The 23,188-nt window shown below is 41.0% G+C and overlaps 1 protein-coding gene across 1 annotated transcript in view; it reads left to right on the forward strand.

Moving 5' to 3' along the window:
• FCHSD2 (FCH and double SH3 domains 2) overlaps positions 1-23,188 on the forward strand; it is a 168,599-nt gene that overhangs the window by 91,718 nt on the left and 53,693 nt on the right. The window contains exons 6-8 of the mRNA XM_082337653.1: positions 2,872-3,005; positions 4,360-4,414; positions 4,833-4,961. Coding sequence (XP_082193779.1) covers positions 2,872-3,005; positions 4,360-4,414; positions 4,833-4,961 — 318 coding nt within the window. The remainder of the gene's footprint in view (positions 1-2,871; positions 3,006-4,359; positions 4,415-4,832; positions 4,962-23,188) is intronic.

The raw sequence follows: 23,188 nt of genomic DNA on the forward strand, positions 1-23,188 counted from the left end.
AAGGAGGCTGGAGCCGGGGGGGGGCTCAACTCGGTACCATATTGAAACTTCATTTTTGTGACCTGTTAGTTTAATACTAAGCTGGAACAGTTTCAGAAAACCTCATTGTAATTTGCTGAAAAATATTGCTAAATCGCAAGGTGACTCTGGAGCAGGGGTAATGAATATGTCTCCTGTAGACCACGTCTGACCTCTTAAGAAAACTGATCCCTGTCCCTCGCTCAGCAGCTCTTGGATGCAGACGAGAGGGCCGTTATCTTTCCCCAGGGACCTTGTAAGCTTATGCCATAAGTGATGTGTGGTTTGGTGTGTTGGCCTTGGAAGAGAAGGCAGAGAGCTGCAGCGTACGTTCATCAGGTATCTGCAGGAAAGATGATGTGGCCACCACTGCAGATGTTTGCACGGATCTGTATGAGAAGACTGAAAGGCAAATAGAATAAAATGGCTCTGCATGGAGGCACCGCAACAAGAAACCATCTCTGTCAGCTCTCTGAAACAGCTTTTTACATACAACCAGTGTCTACCCAGCCCCGAACCCCTAAATGGCATCCAGTCTCCTGACAATTTTTTATTCTTCAGAGATGCAAAAGCAAGATTATTTAATGCTTTTAAAATGATCGTGTTAACAACTGGGGTTATTTGATATTTTAATTTTTTGATGCCGGCAGGAGACTTCAGGGATCAAAATACCGATTGATGTAGCAAAACCCCAGTCGTTTTGAAATGATTCTAGGTCTCTGTCAGCTGTCCAATATATACAGATTTTTCTGCCTTTCATTTTTCTATCATACACTCGGAGGTCTTTAAAAAAGCCAATCCTGCCCTCCGCTGCTCCCCAAACCACCCACCACGAGGCTTACCTTATGGAGCCCATTGCTTTATTGGTCTGCACACATCAAATACTGGTTTTAGTGTGAACTTACATGAATTTCTATGTACTTTATAGCCGGAAAGGTATTTGACATTTTAGTGAGAGCAGAATTGTGTGGTGAGAAGACAAGCAGTTTCTGTTGACTGAAACAAAAAGTGTCTTCTTTACAGGTGGCTGGATATTATTTTCAACAATTGTTGAATACGGTGAAATTAAAGTCAAGTTGTTGGATTAGGTCACCTTATTAGGCTTGCAATGCTTGTAAAGGAGGTTACCTGCGTTAATAATTAGTGTAATGCAAATCCGTAGGTGTTTAGGAGGGTTGTTCAGTAAGGGGACAACCTGTGGCTCCTTCAATGGGAGAAGTCTTGCATGCGATAAGGATGTGAGAAGAGGTGGGACCTTGGGTCGGGTCTTCGAAGGACAAAAAGGCAAATTGAAAGGCAGACTGGTTTCCTGAAGCTAGCTTGAGGCTCTGCCTCGAAGTGTTGCCTGGAGCCCTCATTGACCACCTCTAGTCTATAATATCTATAATTAAATATAAATGCATTGAACTACGATTCTTATATGTACTTAAGCTAGTTTGGGTAAAAGAAAATCTTTACGAATCTCTTTGAAAGGTAGTATAATTCTAGACGTTGATACTGCACATTTGTTAAGTAGATCCTTTCTGCTTAATATAGATCCTTTCCCACAAATATTTTTTGAAGCTGATAAGATGTTTGGAGAATTGCTGAACATTTTAGTAGTTGTGGGTTAACCACGGTCAGCAGCGTAACCCCACGCAGCCGCTCGCTCACTCCCCTCCGGCGGGACGGGGGAGAGAATCAGAAGGGTAAAAGTGCGAAAACTTGTGGGTTAGATAAAGACAGTTTAATAGGGAAAGCAAAATAAAGAATTCATTCCCTCCTTCCCATCGGCAGGCAGGTGCTCAGCCATCTCCAGGAAAGCAGGGCTCCATCACGCGTAACGGTGACTTGGGAGGAGAGAGGCCGTAGCTCCCAACGTCCCTCTTTCCTCCTTCTTCCCCCAGCTTTTATTGCTGAGCACGACGGTGTCTGGCGTGGGATACCCCTTCGGTCGGATGGGGTCGGCTGCCCCCGCCGTGTCCCCTCCAGCCTCTTGGGCACCCCCAGCCCGCCCGCTGAGAAACAGAAAAGGCCTTGCCGCTGTGGAAGCACTGCTCAGCCATAGCTCAGACAGCCCTCTCTCGTAAACCCAGTTTTGGTCACAAATCCAAAACATAGCACCGTACCAGCTACTACACAGAAAATGAACGCGCTCCCAGCCAAAACCAGTACAGTAATTTCCCCGCTATTCCTTTGAATATTACTGTTTGATATTAAAATGTGCGTCGTAACGCTGGTTGGGTCGTACGGAAAACGGATGGAATTATTTTCACTCCTTGACGAGCTCGCTATGCTTTTTAAGCCTCTAAGTTTTCTTTGTGAATGACACTGATTTCTGATATAAGCCTATTTGTTGGAAAGCTCTCGAAATAATTTAAGAAAAATGAGCTCTTAAAATAATGTTTATCAAAAATAAAGAATTAAAATAATAAAATAATAAAGCAAATAATGTTTATCAATGTTCTTGTTGCTGTTGTGTTTTACATGGTAGCTTTTGCCTTATGTTTTAAATTTTAGAGAAGGAAAGATTAATCATTTTTTGTATCACCTCCAGTAGATTGCCTTTGGATTTTTCCCAGTTGTATTCCATTTATTTCAACTAATTACCTCATCCAAAGCTTTCAGAACTTTTATGTTTAATTTGCACGTTATTGTTGAATTTGAATAGTTAAAGAGCAGCAGAGAGAAAGAAAGAAATACGGTTTTATGTTCTGATCAGCTTTAAAAGAAAGGCATGAATAATTGACCAGGAGTGACTTGGAGGCTGTGGTGTTCCATATAAAATGTAATAAAGAGCAGTAAAATGATGATGATAGCATTATTTGGATGCAAAAAACATTAATGTTTTGTTTCCTGAATGCTTTTTTTCAGTGCGTGGACCAATTGACAAGGATCCAAGCTGAATTACAAGAGACAGTAAAAGATTTAGCTAAAGGCAAAAAGAAATATTTTGAGACTGAACAGATGGCTCAAGCAGTGCGGGAGAAAGCTGATATTGAGGCCAAGTATGTTTTTATAATAGCATATGTATAAATAATTGCATGCGTATAAAGCAGATTTGTACGTGTATTAGTTTTTACACTTGATATTATTTTAGAAGAAAGATAATTGCTTTCGATGAGCTTGTGCCAATTTTTTTTTCTTCGCGTGTATATACATTTTTGTAACCATTTCAAGCATGCTACTACCCTGGTAGTAAAGTATAACTTATTTCGGCTGGTTTCTTTAGGAAGGAAGTAAAACTAGCTGCTTTAATTTGACACGTTCAAAGGACAGTGTGTGAGCTGGCTTGCTTTTTGATGTTAAAGGCTGCTTACTTCATTTCTCCCTGCAGATCTCGAATTTGGTATCAGTCCGTTTGGAGGGGGAGAGGGGATGGGACACTCTTCTGTTTTTGAAGATACATTTTTGAGGCTTTAGGTGTTATGCTCCTTGACACCCTAAAGAGGTTGAAAGCAAGTAACTCACATGTTTCCAGTTTGGAGTTTGGCTTGTCTCATGGGAGTTTGCCTCACCCTTTTTGGCAAATTTATTTTTTTTATTTTTAAAAATTACTCAGAATTATTCTCAGGGAATGAAACGAAGTTATGGTTTCATTAAAGAATTTTTCTGTGTTTCACTTTGAGGGCTGGATGATGAAAAGAAGAACTTTAATAAGATTACCTAGAGTACCTGGAGAAAGTAAAAAAACCCAAACAAACAAACAAGAAAACCAACCAAAAACTTGAGCTTGGGAATTTTGGGACAGATTCATACTGCAGTATTGTTCAGATTACAATAGCTATTTACTTGATTTTGCTTTCTTATTTACTTTTTAAATAATTTTCTTTCAAATAGCTAATAAAGTACTTCTCTGATTTCTCTTTCATGAGTCCAAACGTGAAAATCAGACCAATTCTGCTTTTAAAAATATGTGCGCATACACGGGTACCCCTCCAGCTTCCTGGAACGTATTTACTAGTGATTTTGCGTTAATATTCCTTCAGATGACCAACAGTTCAAATTTATAGCACTTTGTGTCTGGAGGGCTAACTCGAAATCCATCAAACACCAGAATCATTCGAATTGCAGCTGCCACCCAATTTCCCTCTCATGATGTATTTAAGTTTTGTTCCAACATCAGGATAAGCTGTGCAAAAGATTTCAGAACATGCAATGAAGATACTATATGACGTGAGCATACTTTGTGATATTTTCCTTGATCCTTAAGCTTGACTTAAAACTATGCAAATGAAAATTTAGGCATAAAAAGTTACTTAAATTCAAATCTTCCAGACGTGAAGTGCACTGGCCTGTTTATCCTATACTTTTATAGAAATGGTATAAGACAGTAACGGCTTCTGTTAATTTCTGTTTCAGGTCCAAACTTAGTCTTTTTCAGTCAAGAATAAGCTTGCAGAAGGCAAGCGTAAAGGTGAGTATAAGAAAAGCTCATGTTTTGCTGCTGATTTCATGAGGCGTATGACCAAAATTGTCCGGAATCCAGAGATGACTGACATTTCGGAAGGTATATTGTTAGAACAAGTGATGAGATGAGAGCAGACTCTTTTGGCAGTCAAAAGTGCAGGATTACATGTGACCAAATTCACAAGGAGATTTTTTCTAGTGGGAGTTACAACTGTTCTTTGAAGACCACAAGTGAAATTTAAACTGCCCGAGAGAAAAATACATTAGAAATCCCCTTACCATTAACAAAACTATTAAGCTATTAATCCCTTAAAATTTTGACTATATTAATTACATATTTATGCATATTAATTTACTATTAACACATGTTTGGTCATTTAACTTCTCATTAGTACCTATCTTTTAACTTCCGTTTCTTGTTGTAGTTAAAAGCCCGACGATCCGAGTGTAATTCCAAGGCTATCCACGCAAGGAATGATTATCTTCTCACTTTAGCAGCTGCTAATGCGCATCAAGATCGCTATTATCAAACAGACTTAGTAAACATTATGAAGGTAAGGAAGCTAATTTATGTGCGGGAGTTGGGAAGTGTGAAAATCTGGAAAGGAAAATGGGTGATGTACGAAATCTTGGGTTGCTTTGCGACAGCAATGTTGACTTTTCCAATGTGCTGCAATGGATGAGAGTGCAGTGCTGTAGACAGATCCTGCAACAGTGTGCAGGGTACTTGGTACCGATTATCAATCCCCAAAGCTAAGCAGTTAAAGAATTTATTTTTTAATTTGCTTTTTTCTGAAAAACTCACTTGGATAAAGGAATCAAGCTTGTAAAACTAAGACCTGTATTTTCCTGTTGTAGTCGACCTTGAGTAAGCTGGGGATTTTTTGGTAGCATATCCCATGATCCTTTTTTGTATCCAATTATCTGATCAGAACATTTCTTGATGGTATGATTAATGAAAATATAACCATTAAATATCTTAGTTTCAAACGATGAGTTTTAGAGAACAGCAAATCAGCATTGCTGTACTCACCCGTGGCAGCTTGCCAAATCAAGCTAAGAGCAGATACTTGAGCTCATAGGAAATGACATACTTAAAAAGTTCAAATACGATTGCTCACAGTTTGGCTTTTTTTTTTTTAATATCATCCTAGAATTACTTAAATGTACACTATTCCTGTAACTTAGTTTCGGATAAATGGTAAAATCACCTATTTAAAGCTAATTCATGCTTTATGTAAGTGCATTTCATGTATTGACATTTTCAAAGTTTATTTAAATTTGCTATCTACAAACTATTTCCAGGTCATGCAATCAGGCATGGCAACTTAGAAGTCTGTAATTTGCCTTTAAAATTGCTTTATTGAAGAACTATCACTGTATTGTAACAAATCACTATATTATCAGTGTGCTTTTGCATACTGGAAAAAAAAATATTGATCTGAAATGCAGGTAACCGAAGTAGAAAATGAGAGCGCCAAACGAGGCCTCCGAGGGATTCTTATATGTAATTCTATTATATCTTGACTAAGTTAACCGCTCCTATGGCAATATGTGCGTGCCTCTTTGAGTAAATCACGGAATCATGGAACACCAGGTTGGAAGGGACCGTGAGGATCATCTGGTCCAACCTTTCCAGCACAATCTAGACGAGGTGGCCCAGCACCACATCCAGCTGAGTCTTAAATGTGTTCAGCGTAGCAGAGTCAACCCCTTCCCTGGGGAGATTATTCCCATGATTGACTGTTCTCATGGTGAAAAATTTACCTCTCGTGTCCCATTGGAATCTCCCTGGGAGTAACTTGTACCCGTTACCCCTTGTCCTCACCATGGGACTCCTTGTAAAAAGGGAGTCTCCGTCTGCTTTGTAGCTCCCCTTTAAGCACTGGCACGTGGTGATGAGAGCACCTCTAAGCCTCCTTTTCTCAAGGCTGACCAAGCCCAGCTCTCAGCCTGTCCCCACACGGCGGCTGCCCAGAGCCTGGATCATCTTGGTGGCCCTTCTCTGGACCCCTCCAGCCCGTCCACATCTTGTTTGTATAGCGGGGACCAGAACTGTGCACAGGATTCCAGGTGTGGCCTGACAAGCGCCGAGTAGAGAGCAATCACAACTTCTTTATCTCTGCTGGTGATGCCCTTTTTGTTGCAACCCAGCCTCCTCTTGGCCTTCTTGGCCGCAGCAGCACCCTGCTCACCCATATTGAGCCTCCTGTCCACCCGGACCCCCAGCGTCTGTTATAAATTCATCGCTGTGCCTCATGTCTGACTTCTGGAAGGCCAAATCTGGGTATCTCAGAGGCAATGCAGGGCTGACAGTCCTTGAGGCAACAAGCCTGTCTTTCCTCTGTGTGTGTGTGCACGTGCGGTTGTGCTTTTCTATTAGTAAAACATGAATATTTGTGCTGACTAAATGTTTAGTACATGGAAATGGTTATAAAGTAAGTATTTCTGTATAATACCGGAGATAAAATTATTAATTGACGCTTACATAAGATAATGCCATACTTACATGCATGGTTGGCTGTCATCAGTTAATGCTCTTACTTGGAAGTAATGCCAGAAGCAAATCTAATACGTTCAGAAGAAAACAAACAAAACAGTCATTTGAAATACTGAAAATATGAGCAGATAGCCCAGCTAGAATTGTGGCTGGCTCTGGTGGGCTGTGGCTGCTCTAGTCTCGGGGCATTGTAACATAAACCCTGCAAAGGGATTCTCGCTTCCTCGTACGCCTGGCTACATTTTGTGTGTATTGCAGAGTAAGCACGTAGGGAGCTAGGCAGGATCGTCAGCTCTTTGCGTTTCCATAAACATTTATGTCTTCTGGATTGCGCAAGCTGTCTGTACTGTGAAGTTAGAAACCTGCGGATACCCCAGGAATGTGGTTTTTTTTTTTTATAAGTTGCAATAAAACAGCAAATGAAATACCGTTGAATCATTTTTCAAAGGCTGAAAAACACAATAATGGAAAACAAAGTCATGCTGGTGCCGCTCCTCCGCGTGTGTGCTGCTGTCCGTAGATGTTCTGCTTCCACAGGGTCCGGTTGCTAAAGCCGCTGCTGATCTGTGGTGGTTTCTTTACCCAGCTACTGGGCTCCCTCTTACCCAGTCCTTTCTTTTGTAGAACTTGTTTTGAAGCTTTTTCAAAGTGAACCTTTTTTGATATGGAAATCTCTCTGTGCAGCCTATTCTGCTATATAAGTAATTGTGGTTTACTGAAAACCGAAGTTGCAAGTACTTTCATAAAGCCAAATTACTTTGGAAGGAGAGGACAACATTCAGGATTCTTTTTCTGCATCTCTCAGATGTTTATAGTAGTCGAACCTCCTTGCGTGGTAAACAACTGTGTTCTTAATGAAACTCTGTAAATTTGGGGTTTTTGCACTGTTGTTCATGAGCAAAAAATACGTGGGAGCACAGCCACATGTCCTTGCAGCAGGGTCATGCAGGGAGCAAGGGAGAGAATAAGTCAACAGCAAGGTCTCAAATTGAAATGGCTACTGAATGCATTTTAAAAGAGCGGGGAAGACCCTCAGGAAAATCAAGTGTATCACTGGGCTCCAACTGCATTCATCCAAGAGCTCTAATGTAAATTCAAACGTGAAACTGCTTGAATATTAACAACAGTGTGTGATCTGGTGCTAAAACCCACCTCAGTGCCAACAGAAAGCAACAAGTGTGTCCCAGCCTTTGAAAAGGGCTCCAGGAAGGGGCCCCGTGAATTCGGGATGAGGAAATCCGACTTCCCGACCAGGCAGGCTGATAAAACAAGTGCGGTGATGAATGGAGCCAGTTCACACGTGGATAGATGTGCTACGGTGGGAATAATCAACATGATTTTTGGAAGAGGGAAAGCGTCCTGCAAAAAGAGATCTTTAAGCAGTCAGTAAGCCTGGGGATAAGGGTGATTCATCTGATTTAATGTCTCGAACGTGCCAGGAGCTCTCAACAAACTTCCCACTCAGTCTCTGCTTACGTAAAAGAACAATGTTGTTACAGGTAGGGCAGTGAGGGTTTTCTCATAGATTAATAACTGATGAAGAGATACAGAAGATGTGGGATTAAAGTAAATACTTGTGTTTTATAAGGGAAGGAAATTTGCTGACAAGGTCCTGGTTTCTCTCTTACCTGTCTCCTCCTCCTGAAATGCGTGTGGGAACCATGCTGTTTAACATACTGAGAAAATGATTATTTTATTTAGCATAATGATTTAACATAAACAATATGGAGAAGGAACCGAAGAGAGAGGTGATGATTTGAAGGTGAAGAATCATTCAGTCTAAGCAAATGTAAAGCTTATGACCCACAAGTGTAGTAAGATCTTGACAGTTTTGGTTGACCAGGCAAGAAAATAGCCTGTGAAATTCATGTTAAAAAGAGAAGAGCAGTCAGTTGGGAGAAAATTGCTGCCTACAGAATGAAGAACTCTGGATAGCCATGATCATTTATGAAGGATACTACAACTGGAAAATGGAGTGAAGGATAGAGCAATGGAGACTTTGTCTGTTAAATGTTTCTAAGCCTTCCTCTAGGTAACATCACTGGGGAAGGAGGCATTTTGAAAGGGTATTAAAACCCTTTCTAGGCAGCAGAGTTCCTGTTTGAACAGGCTGAATGGCTGCGTGACCTACTATATGTTACAGGCTATAATACAGTCGTAGTGCTAAATTAAACGTATTCATTTATGTGCTGAGATTAACATTCCAAAAATGCATCTTTTATCTTAATATGAGTAAGTCCTTAGGTATTCCTGTAGTGGTGGCCACCTTGCCATCTGTAAGCGTTACTCCATTTAGCTGCGATTGGGCCGATTTCACCTTCTTCTGTTTGAACTCTGCAAGGCTGTCCGCGTTTCTACATCACATCAAGTTTCTCCTTAAACTGTTCAGATTTTATCTGTCCTGCAGCACTTTTGGATTGGCTGCCTTCTTGCAGACACACAGCTTCTTTTCTTGGTTCTCTCTTGACCAAGACTCTCAACGACAGAACTGAGCGTTCCTGAAAAATTCACTTCTCGTACCAGCTGCCCCATTTGAAAGCAAAACTGGAAGACTGACTTCTGTAAGGAGCGAGTGGGAGTGTTGAGTGGAATCAGTAGCATCTCAAACATCACAGGACTTGTTCAGTCATTTAGTGTCTGCTCTTTCAGGAAGAGTTCTGCAAATTGCTGATTATCTCTGCTCTCTAGACCAGGTGAGATTCCTGTAACCCAGACCATCTGTACTGTGAGATACGACTGTAGTACCAGTTTCATTAGTTTGTTTGAAATCAGGTTTATCACCTCACCTTTTCATTGGGGCAGCTATTTTTGTATGTGGCAGAGATGTACATTTTAAATTATTGTCAGGCTGGTTTTCAGAGTTATCCATGCCTCGAGGACATGGTTTAGTGGTGGCCTTGGCAGTGCTGGGTTAACGGTTGGACTCGATGGTCTTAAGGGTCTTTTCCAACCTTAACGATTCCATGATTCTATGATTCTATGGTTCAGTAACCTGTAGATAAATCTTTTATCTAAATAATACTTCAGACTATTACTTGTTTAATATAGTAACCATCAGACTTGAAAAACAAACTACCCTACCTCCCGACCTTCAAAATCTCCCTGCTCCTCAGCTTAACTCTCAGTTTTACAACAGAGCCATTAGAAATCATGGGGAAAGTGGGAAAAAAAGTAATTTTGTTCTGTTTTTAAAGGCAGGTCTTACATATCCTTTGTCTAGAACCGTTGTTTTAAATGGCATTTAGGTATAAAATGATGGCTGCTTGGTACTGCTCCTTTGGAGTGCATCAGTATGGATTTCACCAAAGAGTGGAAGCTTTCCGTGTTTCTCTAGTTATGTTACCCAAAGATGATAAAAACTTTAGAAATGGAAAAAGCCGTGAAGAAATTTCAGCTGATACTTGGCTATATTACTGTGTAAGAAAGTAAAACTTGCGCTTATTTACAAATGTTTCAGAGACTGTTTTTGTTTGTGTCCACCATAAACAATTTCGGGGTTTTAGTTTGAATGGGGTTATTGCTTCCAGAATGAGAGTTGTACCGTGTGGTTTTTCTTGGTGAGAGAGTCGTCGGCCTCGGCTCGTTTGAAGCCGGGGTTGGCTTGGCTGGAACACAACCAGTCTCTGGCCATGAAACGCTGCCTGCCGCTGCCTTTGGGTTTGAGTCGTAGTGTAGCGCGCTCTGAAACCATCGCTTGGGACCATCTGCTTCTGCAGGCAGCGCTCGCTTTCCTACCAGGCTTGAAACTTGGACCTCAACTTGTATACATTGATAAAGAGTGGCTTCAAATAAATAAGCTGATTTGGCTGTCTGTTGCTATCTCTTTTCTCCTTGTATTAAATTACCTTTTATTTCAATTTGCTAAAACCTAGGTCTTCCTTAGTGACATTTGATCCAAAGGTGGCAATTTGTGTGACTTTCTTAAAGGCTTTCGTGCACATTTAACCAAGTTGTAATTTTATAATTATGCCTTCAGTTTTATAGTACCCAGCTGTCAAGAACTCTCTCGCTACACACATCCCTTGAGTCCTGCTTAGTGAAGAGGGCAAACCGGTGAAGTTTATTATAGGATGTGTACATCAAAGCTGGGTCGTTGCATCCTGTGCAAGCTGAACTGAACGCAGACGGGTAACGTTAATGCATACCTTGGCATGCCGACAGCCTAGGCAATAGCATGGTCGTCAGTGGTTTATAAGCAATAAAATCCAATAAAAGTTCATACCATCGTTAAGAGAAAGGAGGGGTGGTGGTATTTTTGCAGTAACGGTGCTGGTTTTTGCTGGCACAAGGTGTTTGCGAAACTGTTGTCGGGAAGGTGTAGCGTGTGTTGGGCTTAGGTTCCTCCGTGCTCGGAAGAGGCCCGTGTTGGTTTTGTTCCTTGTATCTGACTCGGAAGGGCTGCTGTCGTGCTGTCCTGTGACAAGTGAATCACAAATACACGTCGGGGCCTTATGTAGTTTTCTGTAACAGGCAACAAATTGACGTTTTCAGCGGCAGGATTCCAGGTGACGTACAGCTTCTGATAATTTTCAGTAGTTCAGAATATGTTACTTTATTTTGCAACGTTTTTATCCAGAGAGGAAAAAATTGTTCACTCTGCTGTGTTTGTGGCTGTGAAAGCCATCACACACAAAACAGGGATGCTCGGAAAGAAAATACAAAATGCTTCCAGCATTTTTAAAAGAATCGAGAATTGTTTCTACAGTGCCATCCTAGTTTACCAATTACACCACTAAATAAGGGGCAAAATCCTTCTAGACCTCCCTTTAGAAAAGATTTGAATCCTATTGCCTTTTTCTGTGTCTGTCCTCTATGTCCAGAATTTACATCTGGCTGTAACAAAGTTATGCCACAGCCCTGAGCTTTGCATTTCAAGCTCTGTAGTGAAATTTAAAAAAAAAAAAAAAAAAAAAAAAAAAAAAGCAGAGACTGAAGTGTCATAATGTTTTATTCTTTGCCGGTTTCCTGACGAGCTGCTTAGGAACAGTTGCCATCGCCGGATCGCTAAGGTGCAGCCTGCAAACCTCAGCGTAAGTTGGCTGCCTGGTGCTCAGGCGTCTGCGGAAGTTTAAGCTGAGATCAGAAGGAAGTGTAAGACGAGGGTTGGAGTCAATTCAGGGCTCGTTTGATACCTGTCCTTTTAGAAACTTTATTACTACTTCATTCCCTTTCTTACTGCTCTACTCTTAACTCCCCCGTAAGTTCCTCTCACGAACCACCTCAGACTAAGACTTTATAAAGCAACTTATAATGAGGAAATGTTGATCTAAAAAAAAAGTGGGGGGGCGTCATGAACATTTTAAATAATTCTTGGATTATTTTTAGTAGAAAGGGAGAACTAAAACTTAAATTGATTTCAAAGTCTAGACATTTACAGATGACGTGAGCGTCACCTCAGCAGTTTATTCCGTTACAGCCTGTGGAAGGTGGGTGCACATGCGTGCGTGCGAGTCACGGGGCTCAGGCCTGTCTCGTCTGAGCTTCGCACGAACCAAGGTCTTTGACACAATGTAAAATATTTTAATGAAGTATTTTATTTTGTTTCTCTGGTATGTTTTCAAAATCTGTTGCTCTCGAGCGTTTCCCTTTCAATGCTTGTATTTCAAAGTTGAAATCTTGAATGAAAATCTGCCTTAAGATTTCGAAGGTATTTTATAGAGCTAGGTCATCAGTGGAGCTTCATGGGTGATGCCAAGCATAAAGTCACCTTTGTAGCTAAGCACTCTTTAAGGATCCTGAATGGTACTGTAGGGTATAACAAAACAAAACAAAACAAAACAAAAAGAAACCCCACTAAACAATTTGCAGTCAAGTGTGATCTTAATGTTGGGGAACTGTTTACAAATAGTGATGCATTTTTTATGAACAACGAAAAAGGAGGTAGCAAACAGTAGCAGCAGTATTTCTAGATAAAACTCGCTGGTTTTGGTTTGTTTTGGTTTTTTTTTAAATTTATTTCATATTGTACCTAATGTGGTCTCTGGTGTTTGAGGACTGCATTAGAGGAATAGTGTCAAAAGCTAGTGTGCTTTGCTATTTTTTTGTCTTTGTGGTTTCAGTAAGGTTTTTTATGTTGTTGTAAGTATCAGTCATCTTTTCTGTTTCTTCTGTACTTTCCAGTTTGCTTGACATGAGGAAGTGCAGTTGTATAATTTGGCTCGTGTTCTTGATCAGAGTTCTTGTGGTGATGTGGCAGGTTTAAATAGAAACTTCATGTTACATAATTTCCCTGGAACAGAACTTTACGTACGCATGGGTGATGATACTGAGACATGTTCCAGCATCGCTTTTTTAATTCGAGAGATCCGTTTTTAAAACTACAGGGGATGTTTACCTTTTTCACATCTTTGCCCGTTTTTAAGCGCTGTTAAAGGGTTCTGAGAGAGGAAGAGATCTGTCTGGCTTCTGAGGAATGAGCTGGCCGTCATGAGGACTAATGTGAGTAGTGGTTGAGCCATTGCAAGGGAGCGCCAAGAGTGAGGATAGTACCTGGAGCCCGTGGTGAAGAAGGAGACACTGAGAGAAGTGGCTTTGCTCAGCCTAAGAAAAGAAAGGGAGATGCTAACAGTCTTAATGATCTACAGCTACCTAGTGGGGAGTGTACGGAGAATCATAGAATCATGGAATCGTTAAGGTTGGAAAAGACCCTTCAGATCATCGAGTCCAACCGTTAACCCAGCACTGCCAAGGCCACCACTAAACCACGTCCTTGAGCACCACATCTGCCCGTTCTTTAAATACCTCTAGGGATGGGGACTCAGCCTGGGCAGCCTGGTCCAATGCTTGACCACCCTTTCAGGGAAGAAGTTTTTCCTAACATCCAACCTAACCCTGCCCTGGCGCAGCTTGAGGCCGTTCCCTCTCATCCCATCGCTTGTTCCTGGGGAGAAGAGACCGACCCCCACCTCGCTACAACCTCCTTTCAGGCAGTTGTAGAGAGCAAGAAGACTGAGCCAGGCTTTTTTTCTTTTGAAGGTGATGGCATGGTGGGCAGGGAACAAATTGGAACACGGGAAATTCTGATTAAATACCAGGAAAAAGTTTTGCCATGAAGGTGGTCAAACAGAAACGGGGGCTCGGGGAAGGAAGGAACGTCGTACTCTGGTGACGCTCAAAGCTTGACTGGGCACAGCTTTGAGCAACCTGCTCTGTTTGGCCCTGCTCTGAGCCAAGGCTGGACCAATATCTCCCTTTCAACCTAAATTATTCTATGATTCTGTGAAATAACATTTTCTGTTAAGAGGATCCTGCTTGGGAACGCCTAACATCCAGTATCTGGTGTTTTTTTTTTTTTTTTTTTGCCATTAACTGGAATAACTCTGTGAACCAACAGTGCTAGAATATTCATGTTTTGCTGACCCCTGTTTTCTCTTTGTTAGAGTTGTGGGGAGTTTTTGTGAAGCTGAGCTGACATCTGTGTTTTCAGCATCGTCATCCACCGCTTTTACTGAACACTTTTAACGATCATTTAAAACAAAAGTAAATACAGACTCCAAACATGACTTGCACAAATGAGATTCAGCTGAAGCTGGCAGTGTTTATAAAAATGACCCACGATTGAGGACTTGGTGGGTTTCAGTTAAGAACTTGATTTATGCCCAGAAATTGCTAGGTTGGGTATGGCAGACGGTTCTGTCCTCTGGTGACTCTATTTGACTTGAAAAATAAGTTGACATGTTAGCTGAAGGTCTTAAGTTGTCTCAGGAATGTTATCCTAGCAGTGGCTGGCCGGTGTGTGTCCTGTATAAATAAAAGGTTAACATTTGCATGAGTGCATATTTCTGTTGACTCCAGAACAAGCAGAACCAACCTTATCGCTGTAAGAAATCCTGTTACGTACACGTTATTGTTTTATGCTTTTTCGAATGATTTAGAAGCACCCAGGGAATTACTTTTCTAAAATGGAGATGCTGTCCTAAATGAAAAAATAGCATTAAGATAAAATAATTTTGAAGTCGCTGGAGGTTTTCATTTTCTTCTGTAAATCTCTTTTATTAATTCAGTACTAGCTATTCTTTTAAGATCCTGTAATACTCCCTTTAAAATGTAGAGGGAATTTATGTAAGTGAAAGAACTATTGTTTCACTTCCCGTTCTTGTCAGCTGCAAGCCACAAATATTTTGTAATTACAATTAAGCCAGCCCTAGATTGCGTTATCTACAGTATCAGATGGGCACAGGAACTTTCCTTTACCGACGGTCGATGAGTGTGCGTCGCTTTCTCATGTTCGTTCCTGTGAATGGAGGATGAGTGAAGGGAGGCCGTTGCCCAACACATGATACCAGCGTTCGCGAAGGTGCTCGTTGCAGGCTTCCCCGTAGCTGCTGCCGCGCCGTTTTCCCTTCCAGGGACATCGGTCTGTGTGCATGCATGCAGATAAAACCTCGGGGAAATTAATTCCTTTAATAAGGCCTTGTTTGTAGTGTGATTATGCGTCCGTGTGAATTGTTGAATAATTAATACAAAATTCTGCTCTCCCATTTCGGCTTTTTCTTAAATGCTCATATATCACGCTTCCCAGTTGATACCTAAGCGCTGCTTTGGCGAACTTTAGCTCCTTCATAGTCTATTGAATCTGTGCTAACTACAGTTTTGAGCATTTATATTCCGGCTGACTGTGAGTAAACATTTACAGGGAAGTGAAAAGAGGCTTCCCACCAGAAAGACAACCACTTCTGCTGGTAATTTTGGCAAAATCACAAGCAAGGGAAGTTTAGATGGCCTTAACACTAGCTGTGGTAGCATCTAATATTTTCAATTTCAAAGCCACCGCTCGCACCCTGAAAGATCCCATTAATCATCACGCAGCCTTTCCAGGCCACCTCGAGACAAAAGAGTGGCTCTGAATCACAACTATTTCTGTTGTACGGTTGAAAAAACGGAGCGATGGTCACGTTGGCCTGATGACAGTCAGCTCTGTCTCACCTCGTGTTTTAACCACAAGTCAATTCCCTGTTTAAACATTTGGTCCAAAAAGGCTGTTTATTTCCAGGGGGCTGAGTATTTCTTCCACGGGTGGGGAGCCTATAGCGAAAGACAGCATAGCAAAGCCTCAGATATAAATCAGGGCAACTTACTTAACTATCTTAAAACAATAATCGTTTTTCATGGGATAATAAAACTATTTCTTGATAATGCTTCTGACTTGTCAGCGAGTTTTCTGTTGGCATTTTGACAGAAATAACTTTACAAAAGGGTCAATTGCGAAAAAATGTAGTGTGATTTTACAGATGCTCATGAAAGGTATTTCCTGGAGGTTACGTAGAAGCAGCCAGGGATGTATTTATAGGAGAAGGTTAACAGGAGGCTGGGGTCATCGGAGCAGTGAGTGGGAGCGACTTGGGAGGGACTAAAGAGAAATAATCAGTGATGAAGGTTGAGCGCAATGCAGCAGAGCAAGGAAAATGACTGGAAAGCCAAAAAAATCCAAAATCGCTGCTAGGAGAGGGCACAAGGAAAGCAGTGCAAGGGTTAAGGTCGGGAAGGAGGTACTTAACAGGAATCCGGGCGGTCTTCTTGAGAAATCTAGTTAACAGAAAACTTCAAAACATTTCTTTTTTTTTGGCTTCTAAAGATTTTATGTAGAAACCCTTTAGGATTTGGATCGGGCTTCAAGATTTTTCTGTCAAATGTCATAAAACTACCCATTTTGAACAGGAAATGAAACTTTGCCCTCTTGTTTCAAAGCCGCGCTGTAATACAATAAGAACGGTTCCCGAAATACTTGGCTCCGCCAGAAAGCAGCCTGCATGCCTTCGAGCCGCTCCGCAGCTAGCGCCGAGAGAGACCCGAGCTCAGGAAGCACCTGGTGCGCTCCGGCGGGGAGGCAGGTGGGGCCGCGCCGAGACGCGGTAACCAGAAACATGCGACATTCCTCTTTTAGAAGTCATGGAGACAGACATCCCGAATGGATCGTTCACGGGGTTTTGTTCGGTTGGGGTTTTTGTTTTTAGCAACTCCGGATTCACTTGAAGAATTGAAGACTGAAGGGAAGGGATACGTTTTTCCTCAGCATTTTTATCTGCTATTACTTACAACCACCCAACGTTTCAGTGAGCTACCTGGAATTTACACATATTGACACTATGTGAAAAGCTCACGTTCTGTTTTTAAAATTGAACGCGTGTGCACAGGTTTTGTCCTGTTAAATGAGATATTAAACTATAAATGTTATCGACGCTGTGGACTAATAGTATGTGTAAGTTGAATGGCAGTCTGTAGGACTTCTCTGTACGAGAAACGAGCTGTCCTGTGCCCCCAGAGTGGTTATTTAGGACCAATGTGATAATGCAGTTGGTACTGAAAATGTTCAGATGCTCCGTTCGATGGTTCGAAGTGAAATCCAAAGGTTTCTGTGAATAACTGCTGCTTCATCAAAAATGAAATATCTAGTTGTCTCGCTGTCTTGCTAGATATCTCATTTTTGATAAAACTTAGCCAATATAGGCTGCAAATTGAAAGGGCTCATCTGGATGCATTGGAGCTGGTTTTAATCCTCTACCAAAGCCTCTAGGAATGGTAGAAAAATTTTTAAAAGTCTTTGAAGCACGGTCTTGCTATAGATTTTGTTGTCTTCAAGGAACAGGGAAAGCAGTTTAGAAGAAGGCAAACCATGTCATAATGACCGTCTTTTGATGGAGACTGTGAGGACTGATGCAGCGTCTTGTACGTCAACGGCAGGAGAAAACATTTCTGAGTGACTTAACTTATGGATGAGGTAGAGGAATTGTAAGGAGATAAGACCCAAAATAGCACAAGCCCACTAAGTGTAAGATGGAAAACATCACACTCAATTTGAAGCGTAATTAAATCCTAAAAAAAGTTATTGGAAAAATGGCTTCTAATCTATTATTTTTTTTGCATCTCGATGTCACCCCAGAGAGAGGCAAACCTGGTCAGAGTTTGTACAGACTTGAGAAGGGTTACATAGGGTACGGCTGTCAAATTGTGAGATGCTTGTTATTCTTTTGCCTTCAAAAGCTTTGCTTCTCTGTTCCATCATGAGTCCATTCGGTGACGGTGGAGGTGTTTGCTGGATGTCATGGCCTGCCTGGACGATGCCTGTTCGAGCTGTATTTTTGGCATGCTCACTAGAAAACTTTCTTGCCTTGGGATCCCTTCCTGCAGCTGAATTCGGGGCTCGTGCTTGTGAGCCTTTACGGGTGCCGTGGCTTGCAGCGCACGCTCAAAAGGCAACACACGACATTGGGTTTCGGCGCCTTTCGAGAGGTCAGTAAATAGCTCAGGGCTGTCAGTGGGGTGTGCAGCTGGTATCCAGAGAGAGAACTGTTCCTTCACCGTGAGCCGCTCTGAAAGGAAATGAATGGAGCTGATCCGTGCGCCATTGGAATTAGGCCCCAGAAGGGCAGTGGGAGGCAAGAAATTCCTATGTAGCATTTACAGATTGCTAGGGAGAGAATTGATTGGAAAGCTGGCCAAAAAGCTCGGTCAAGGGAGGAGGAGGAAGGGGAATCCTGCAGTATGGTTTGTCCGTCTACCTGCCAGTTTTCATACAGAAAAAAAAAAAAATTCCTGTTCAAGTTGTCATCTCTGCTAAAAAGGCTTTATAGCTAGGATAAAGCCCGTTGTCGTGGAAGGGAAGCAAATATTCCCTACCGGGAGATTCATTAGATCCGTGATCCTGGACAACTTGACTGGCTGGAACACTGTAGTCCATCTGAACCAGGATATTATTTTGTAATGTTTAGCAAATTACTGAAGCACTAGGGTAACTACTCATAGGATTTGCGTGCTAATTAAAAGAAATAAGGTCTCGCTGGTATACCCAGTGTTGCTCATCGTTATGGGAAGAACCTTTTCAGTGGGGCTGATCCATCCCTGTCTGCTGTGTGTGCACTCGCGTCCCCCTTGGCAGCAGCATCGTCCAGAAGCATCAGGCAGCACCTTTCAGTTGGTACCTTTTAAAAATCTTAATGGATTTCAAAAACTTCAGGAAAGGTTAAATGCGTAGGTTCAAGGGCTTTAATCTCGCGTAACTCAAAGTTATGGGAGCTGAAAATGATCTAAAGATACTGGAAGAAAATTTGTTTGAAAGAATCGTGACAATATCCTGATTTTTGGGTGCCTGAATTTATTTGGAGAAGCTACTTTTGACTGAAGTATAAAACCAGGTATGTGGAGATAGGTAGAAATCAGTTTTCTAGTTCAAACTGAAGAATATGAAAATAAAATGTTTAAACTGCTCTATTAATCAAATTGTTCAGTTTTATATTAGACTTTAGCTATAATGTTTTCATTTAATAGATGAGAATTCAATGTAATAAAAGAGAAATTAAAAAAGATATGGAGTCCTAGAAAAAGGTGGATAGAAAGAAGACGGCAAACCGGAGTGAGAAGCATCTTTTTTCTAAGTAAAATCTTCAGAAGTATTTGTGACTGTGTGTATACGCAAATAATTTAACAAGTTCTAATAGTTGACCCACTTCTGTCATGCTTCACTCTTCTCAATTCATTCAGTTGGATTATTATAGTGTATTTTTATGGTATGCATATGTGATTGCAGGTACGAATCCCTATATAAATTCTGTGCATCGACAGTCACGTTTAGCACAGACCCTGCTGCCTAGTTGGGTCGAGAAACCCCGTTTCAAATTTAAAAGGGGATATCAGAGACAGCGTTCATCGAATTAACGTTGGTGAAAGTCTCAATTTATTTAGGAGCAAAGACTGGGTATTAAAGATCGCCTTGTATCAAGGAAATCCTGAGCCCACCAGATTCTTGGGACATCTCTTCCTATGTGATTTAAACATTGCTTGTTCTAGTCTGGCCACGTAGTGTCGTTAGGACATCAGTAGTATTGTGAAATTAAGTAGTTTTTAAAAAGGTTTGAGCGTTAATCATAGAGTGTGCAGCACTGCTGAAGTAAGTTGGAAAAGAAGCTTACTTTAATGCAATTACGTTCATCAAATGATGTTATGAGAGTAAAATACATTTAGGTGTTTCCAATCAGGCCGTGCTTAAGAAGTTATTTAATGAAAAGATAGTTTAACGCCACCGGATCCCATTTCGTTCACTTTTCTGTTGATTTTTGTTACCCGTCGCTGTTGTGTATCAAATAGTAGAAGCTTACAAAATACTGTCAGCTTCTGGAGAAGATGGTACAACCAGTGAACCCGTCGATACTTGCTTAGGAATATGGCTTGTAACGGGATTTTTGTGCCAGGCTTTGTGTTGGGGTGGGGGGATCTGTTTAAAAGGGAGAAACCTTTCACAGTATTTGTAATTACAGATTTCAAACTAAAATTATCTTTCTCCTCACCCGCTGGTGCTTATAAGGAGGGCATGCATAAATTGTTAGCACGATTCCCCTGGGAATAAATGAGAATGGACTACTAAAAGTAATAAAGCATAATTGGCACGTGGAATTCCCGGGCGATATTTGGGAAACAGGAATTAATCTGCACTGCAGCTGCTATACCTTTGGCATACCCCTATGGTGTTTTTTCCTTTGTTGTTTGAGATCATTTCTTTCATTGTTCTATGATTCTATAATTATTACAGTAATCACAGTACTGTGACTCTGAGCCATTTTCCTTTTAAGACCATGGAGCTCGTTTGTGTTGATTACAAAAATTCCTAAAAATAGTTTCACTTGGTTTGGTTCTTAAATTTTAGTATGGCCGGTAAAGAGTATTTAGTAATCCGTTAGTACTGAGTGCCTTTTCAGGAACATAGGGTTTGCTATATGAAATACTCTCTGTCATACTGTTTAATTAATTTTTTTAATTTAATTAATTTAATTAATTTTTTAATTTAATTAATTCATACTGTTTAATTAATTGACATTTGAATATAAAATGTAAAAATTGCATTTTAATTTGAGTCGGAAAATGTCTCCATTATCCTGGAAAGACCCCTTGGGTTGTGGATTCGACGGTGCAATGTTACATTTGTAGGACTGTGTCAAACTGCAGGTTGTGTCTCTTTGGCATGGTAAGAATCTGAAATGCTCAGTAATAGATAAAATTTATTGACGTTTTTAATATTGCAATATGGCTATCACTAAACTTCGAAGAACATCTTTTGAAAAGCCTGTTTGCGGAGTAGTTTGCTGGAAGTGACAGGTAACTTTAAACCCAGGCACAGAAAAAAAAACCCATATGGAAGTGATAAATCCAAATAGCAATTGGGAACAACAGCCTGTGTTGGAGCAGAAAAGTTTTTGTTCAACAGATTTGTTTGAAGAAGTAAACGAAAAGCACACTGGACAAAAAAATTAACTGCTGTTAAAATGATAATATAGAGGCTGAATCAACTGAACGAAAACTAAAAAGAGGAATGGCAAAATAGAAACGTTAACAAAATGGAAGGATGCAAAAGAGAAAATAAAAGCTCATGAGGAATGCGTATGATAAGTATCCGACTTATTTTTACACTTTCTTATGCATTTTACCTGCCAAAGGAGTATTTTTAGGTATTAAGAAACATGGGATCTGGTATAAAAAGCATTTTCACATGCACATTTGTGTCAATTGAAGGTTTCTGTTCCTTAGTCTGTACTGTTGTGGAACACAGAAGATGTTGAGACTAATCCAGAAGAGCTAGTGTGTCTGAGTCAGGGATGTTTCAGCTACAGTATGAGGCTTATATGGAGACCTGCTGGTAAATCCACTCCTTTGACACAGTGGAAGTCTGCGATACGGGGAAATCTCAAGAGCTTTCTTGGAGATGGGTCTGTGTTTGTGTGTGATTAAACCCTGCAGGAGCTAAGAATCGTCATGGTTCTGGCCCATTCTCAAGCAAAGTACGTTTCTTTAACCTACCTTCCAAATTAGGTAAAAATATATATATATTTTAAACTGAGCAACAGAATAATTCATTTTTGGGTGCATTTTCCTACCGAAGAAAAAATAAGAAAGCCAGCTGCGGTTGTTAGACACAGCCCACGCTGCACTGCTGTTCAGCAGTTGTTACGATGGTGGTGATGTGGTCGGCGTAAGAACCCTTGAACAGCAGAAATCAATGGCAAAATGCTGAACGATTTAAATATACATTTTTCCGCGTGAAGGAAGCCAAGTGTTATTGGCAGGAACGGTATAGAGTACTCCTCAGATACGAAGATAACGTGACGGTGACAGTCTGCCACAAAGCCGCCTTCTGAGCGTGGGATTCGAGCCAGCAATATTTTTTTCCCCCCAAGAACGAGGAAGTGCAGAAGCAAAGACGAACGCGCCAGTGCAATTTCTTGCAATTTGGTCATGTCAGAAGAAGGATCTCCGTGGGATTTATCCCCGTGCTATGAAAAAAAAAAAAGCGAAATAAGTCCAAGAAGCCTGTGGAGATGACACTTAAAAACTCTAGGGAAAAGTAGGTGTATTTCTAGATTATAGAAAACCTGTTTTCATCGTCCAGGTTTTTTTAAGCTTTATACAGTAGAATTTTTGAAGATCTGATTTTTCCATTCTTACAGCAATCTTACATCAGGGTATTCCCACTGATTTAAGTGGAGTTATTCTTGAACCCTGAAGTGTTCATTTAATGCTGTCTTCATCAGGTAACTCTCATGGCTGTCTGCCATGAAAAAGGATTATTTCCAAAGGGGCAAAGAATCATTTCCAAAGAAATGAAGAATTTCCAAAGGAGATTTCCTTCGGCGCCTGTGTTCACCTACCAGACCCTCACCATTAAATGTGACAACTACAGGGCAGTGCCATCAGATCTGTGGAGGCAAATCTAGAAGGAGTACTTAATCCTATCATGAATTTTGCTTATTTTAAAGGGACTTTGGGTTGCGGGAGGGTGATGGGCATCTGTTGGCGGCCGTTCCACGTTTTTTCTGTGCTCAGAGTAGACTTCAGTGCACCAGCAACAAAGGTTTTGTCATGAAAAACAATGACCCTGCCTAAATTGTAAAGGAACAAAACGGTGTGCGGAACAATCATCAAGTGACTAATGCGACCGAACAAAGAACTTGCAAACAAGCCCAAAACTATTGACACGAGAAAATACAAAGCTCTGGGGTAAGGGAAAGTGCAAAGCGTGTTTCTGAGCAGGGAGCTGAAAGGCAAGCAAACAGAAGTCAGGGCACTTGCTGTCTTCTAGTGTTTATTGTTCCCATATTTGCCACGATGAAAGCTCCTTCTCCAGGTTGGGGGAAAAGAGGAGGAAACTAAGACCGCTTCTGCAACCTTTGTTGATTTAAATAGACCCTTTAAGGTTTTGCAGCCTTTTCATCCTGTTCTCTTCCTACCTTTTGGTCTGCTTTTTTTTTTTTTTTTATTTCCATTCGTTCCCGCATTTTTCTATCACGTCTCCGCTCC

The sequence above is a fragment of the Platalea leucorodia genome, assembly GCF_965183815.1.
Source record: "Platalea leucorodia genome assembly, chromosome: 2".
Taxonomy (NCBI): domain Eukaryota; kingdom Metazoa; phylum Chordata; class Aves; order Pelecaniformes; family Threskiornithidae; genus Platalea; species Platalea leucorodia.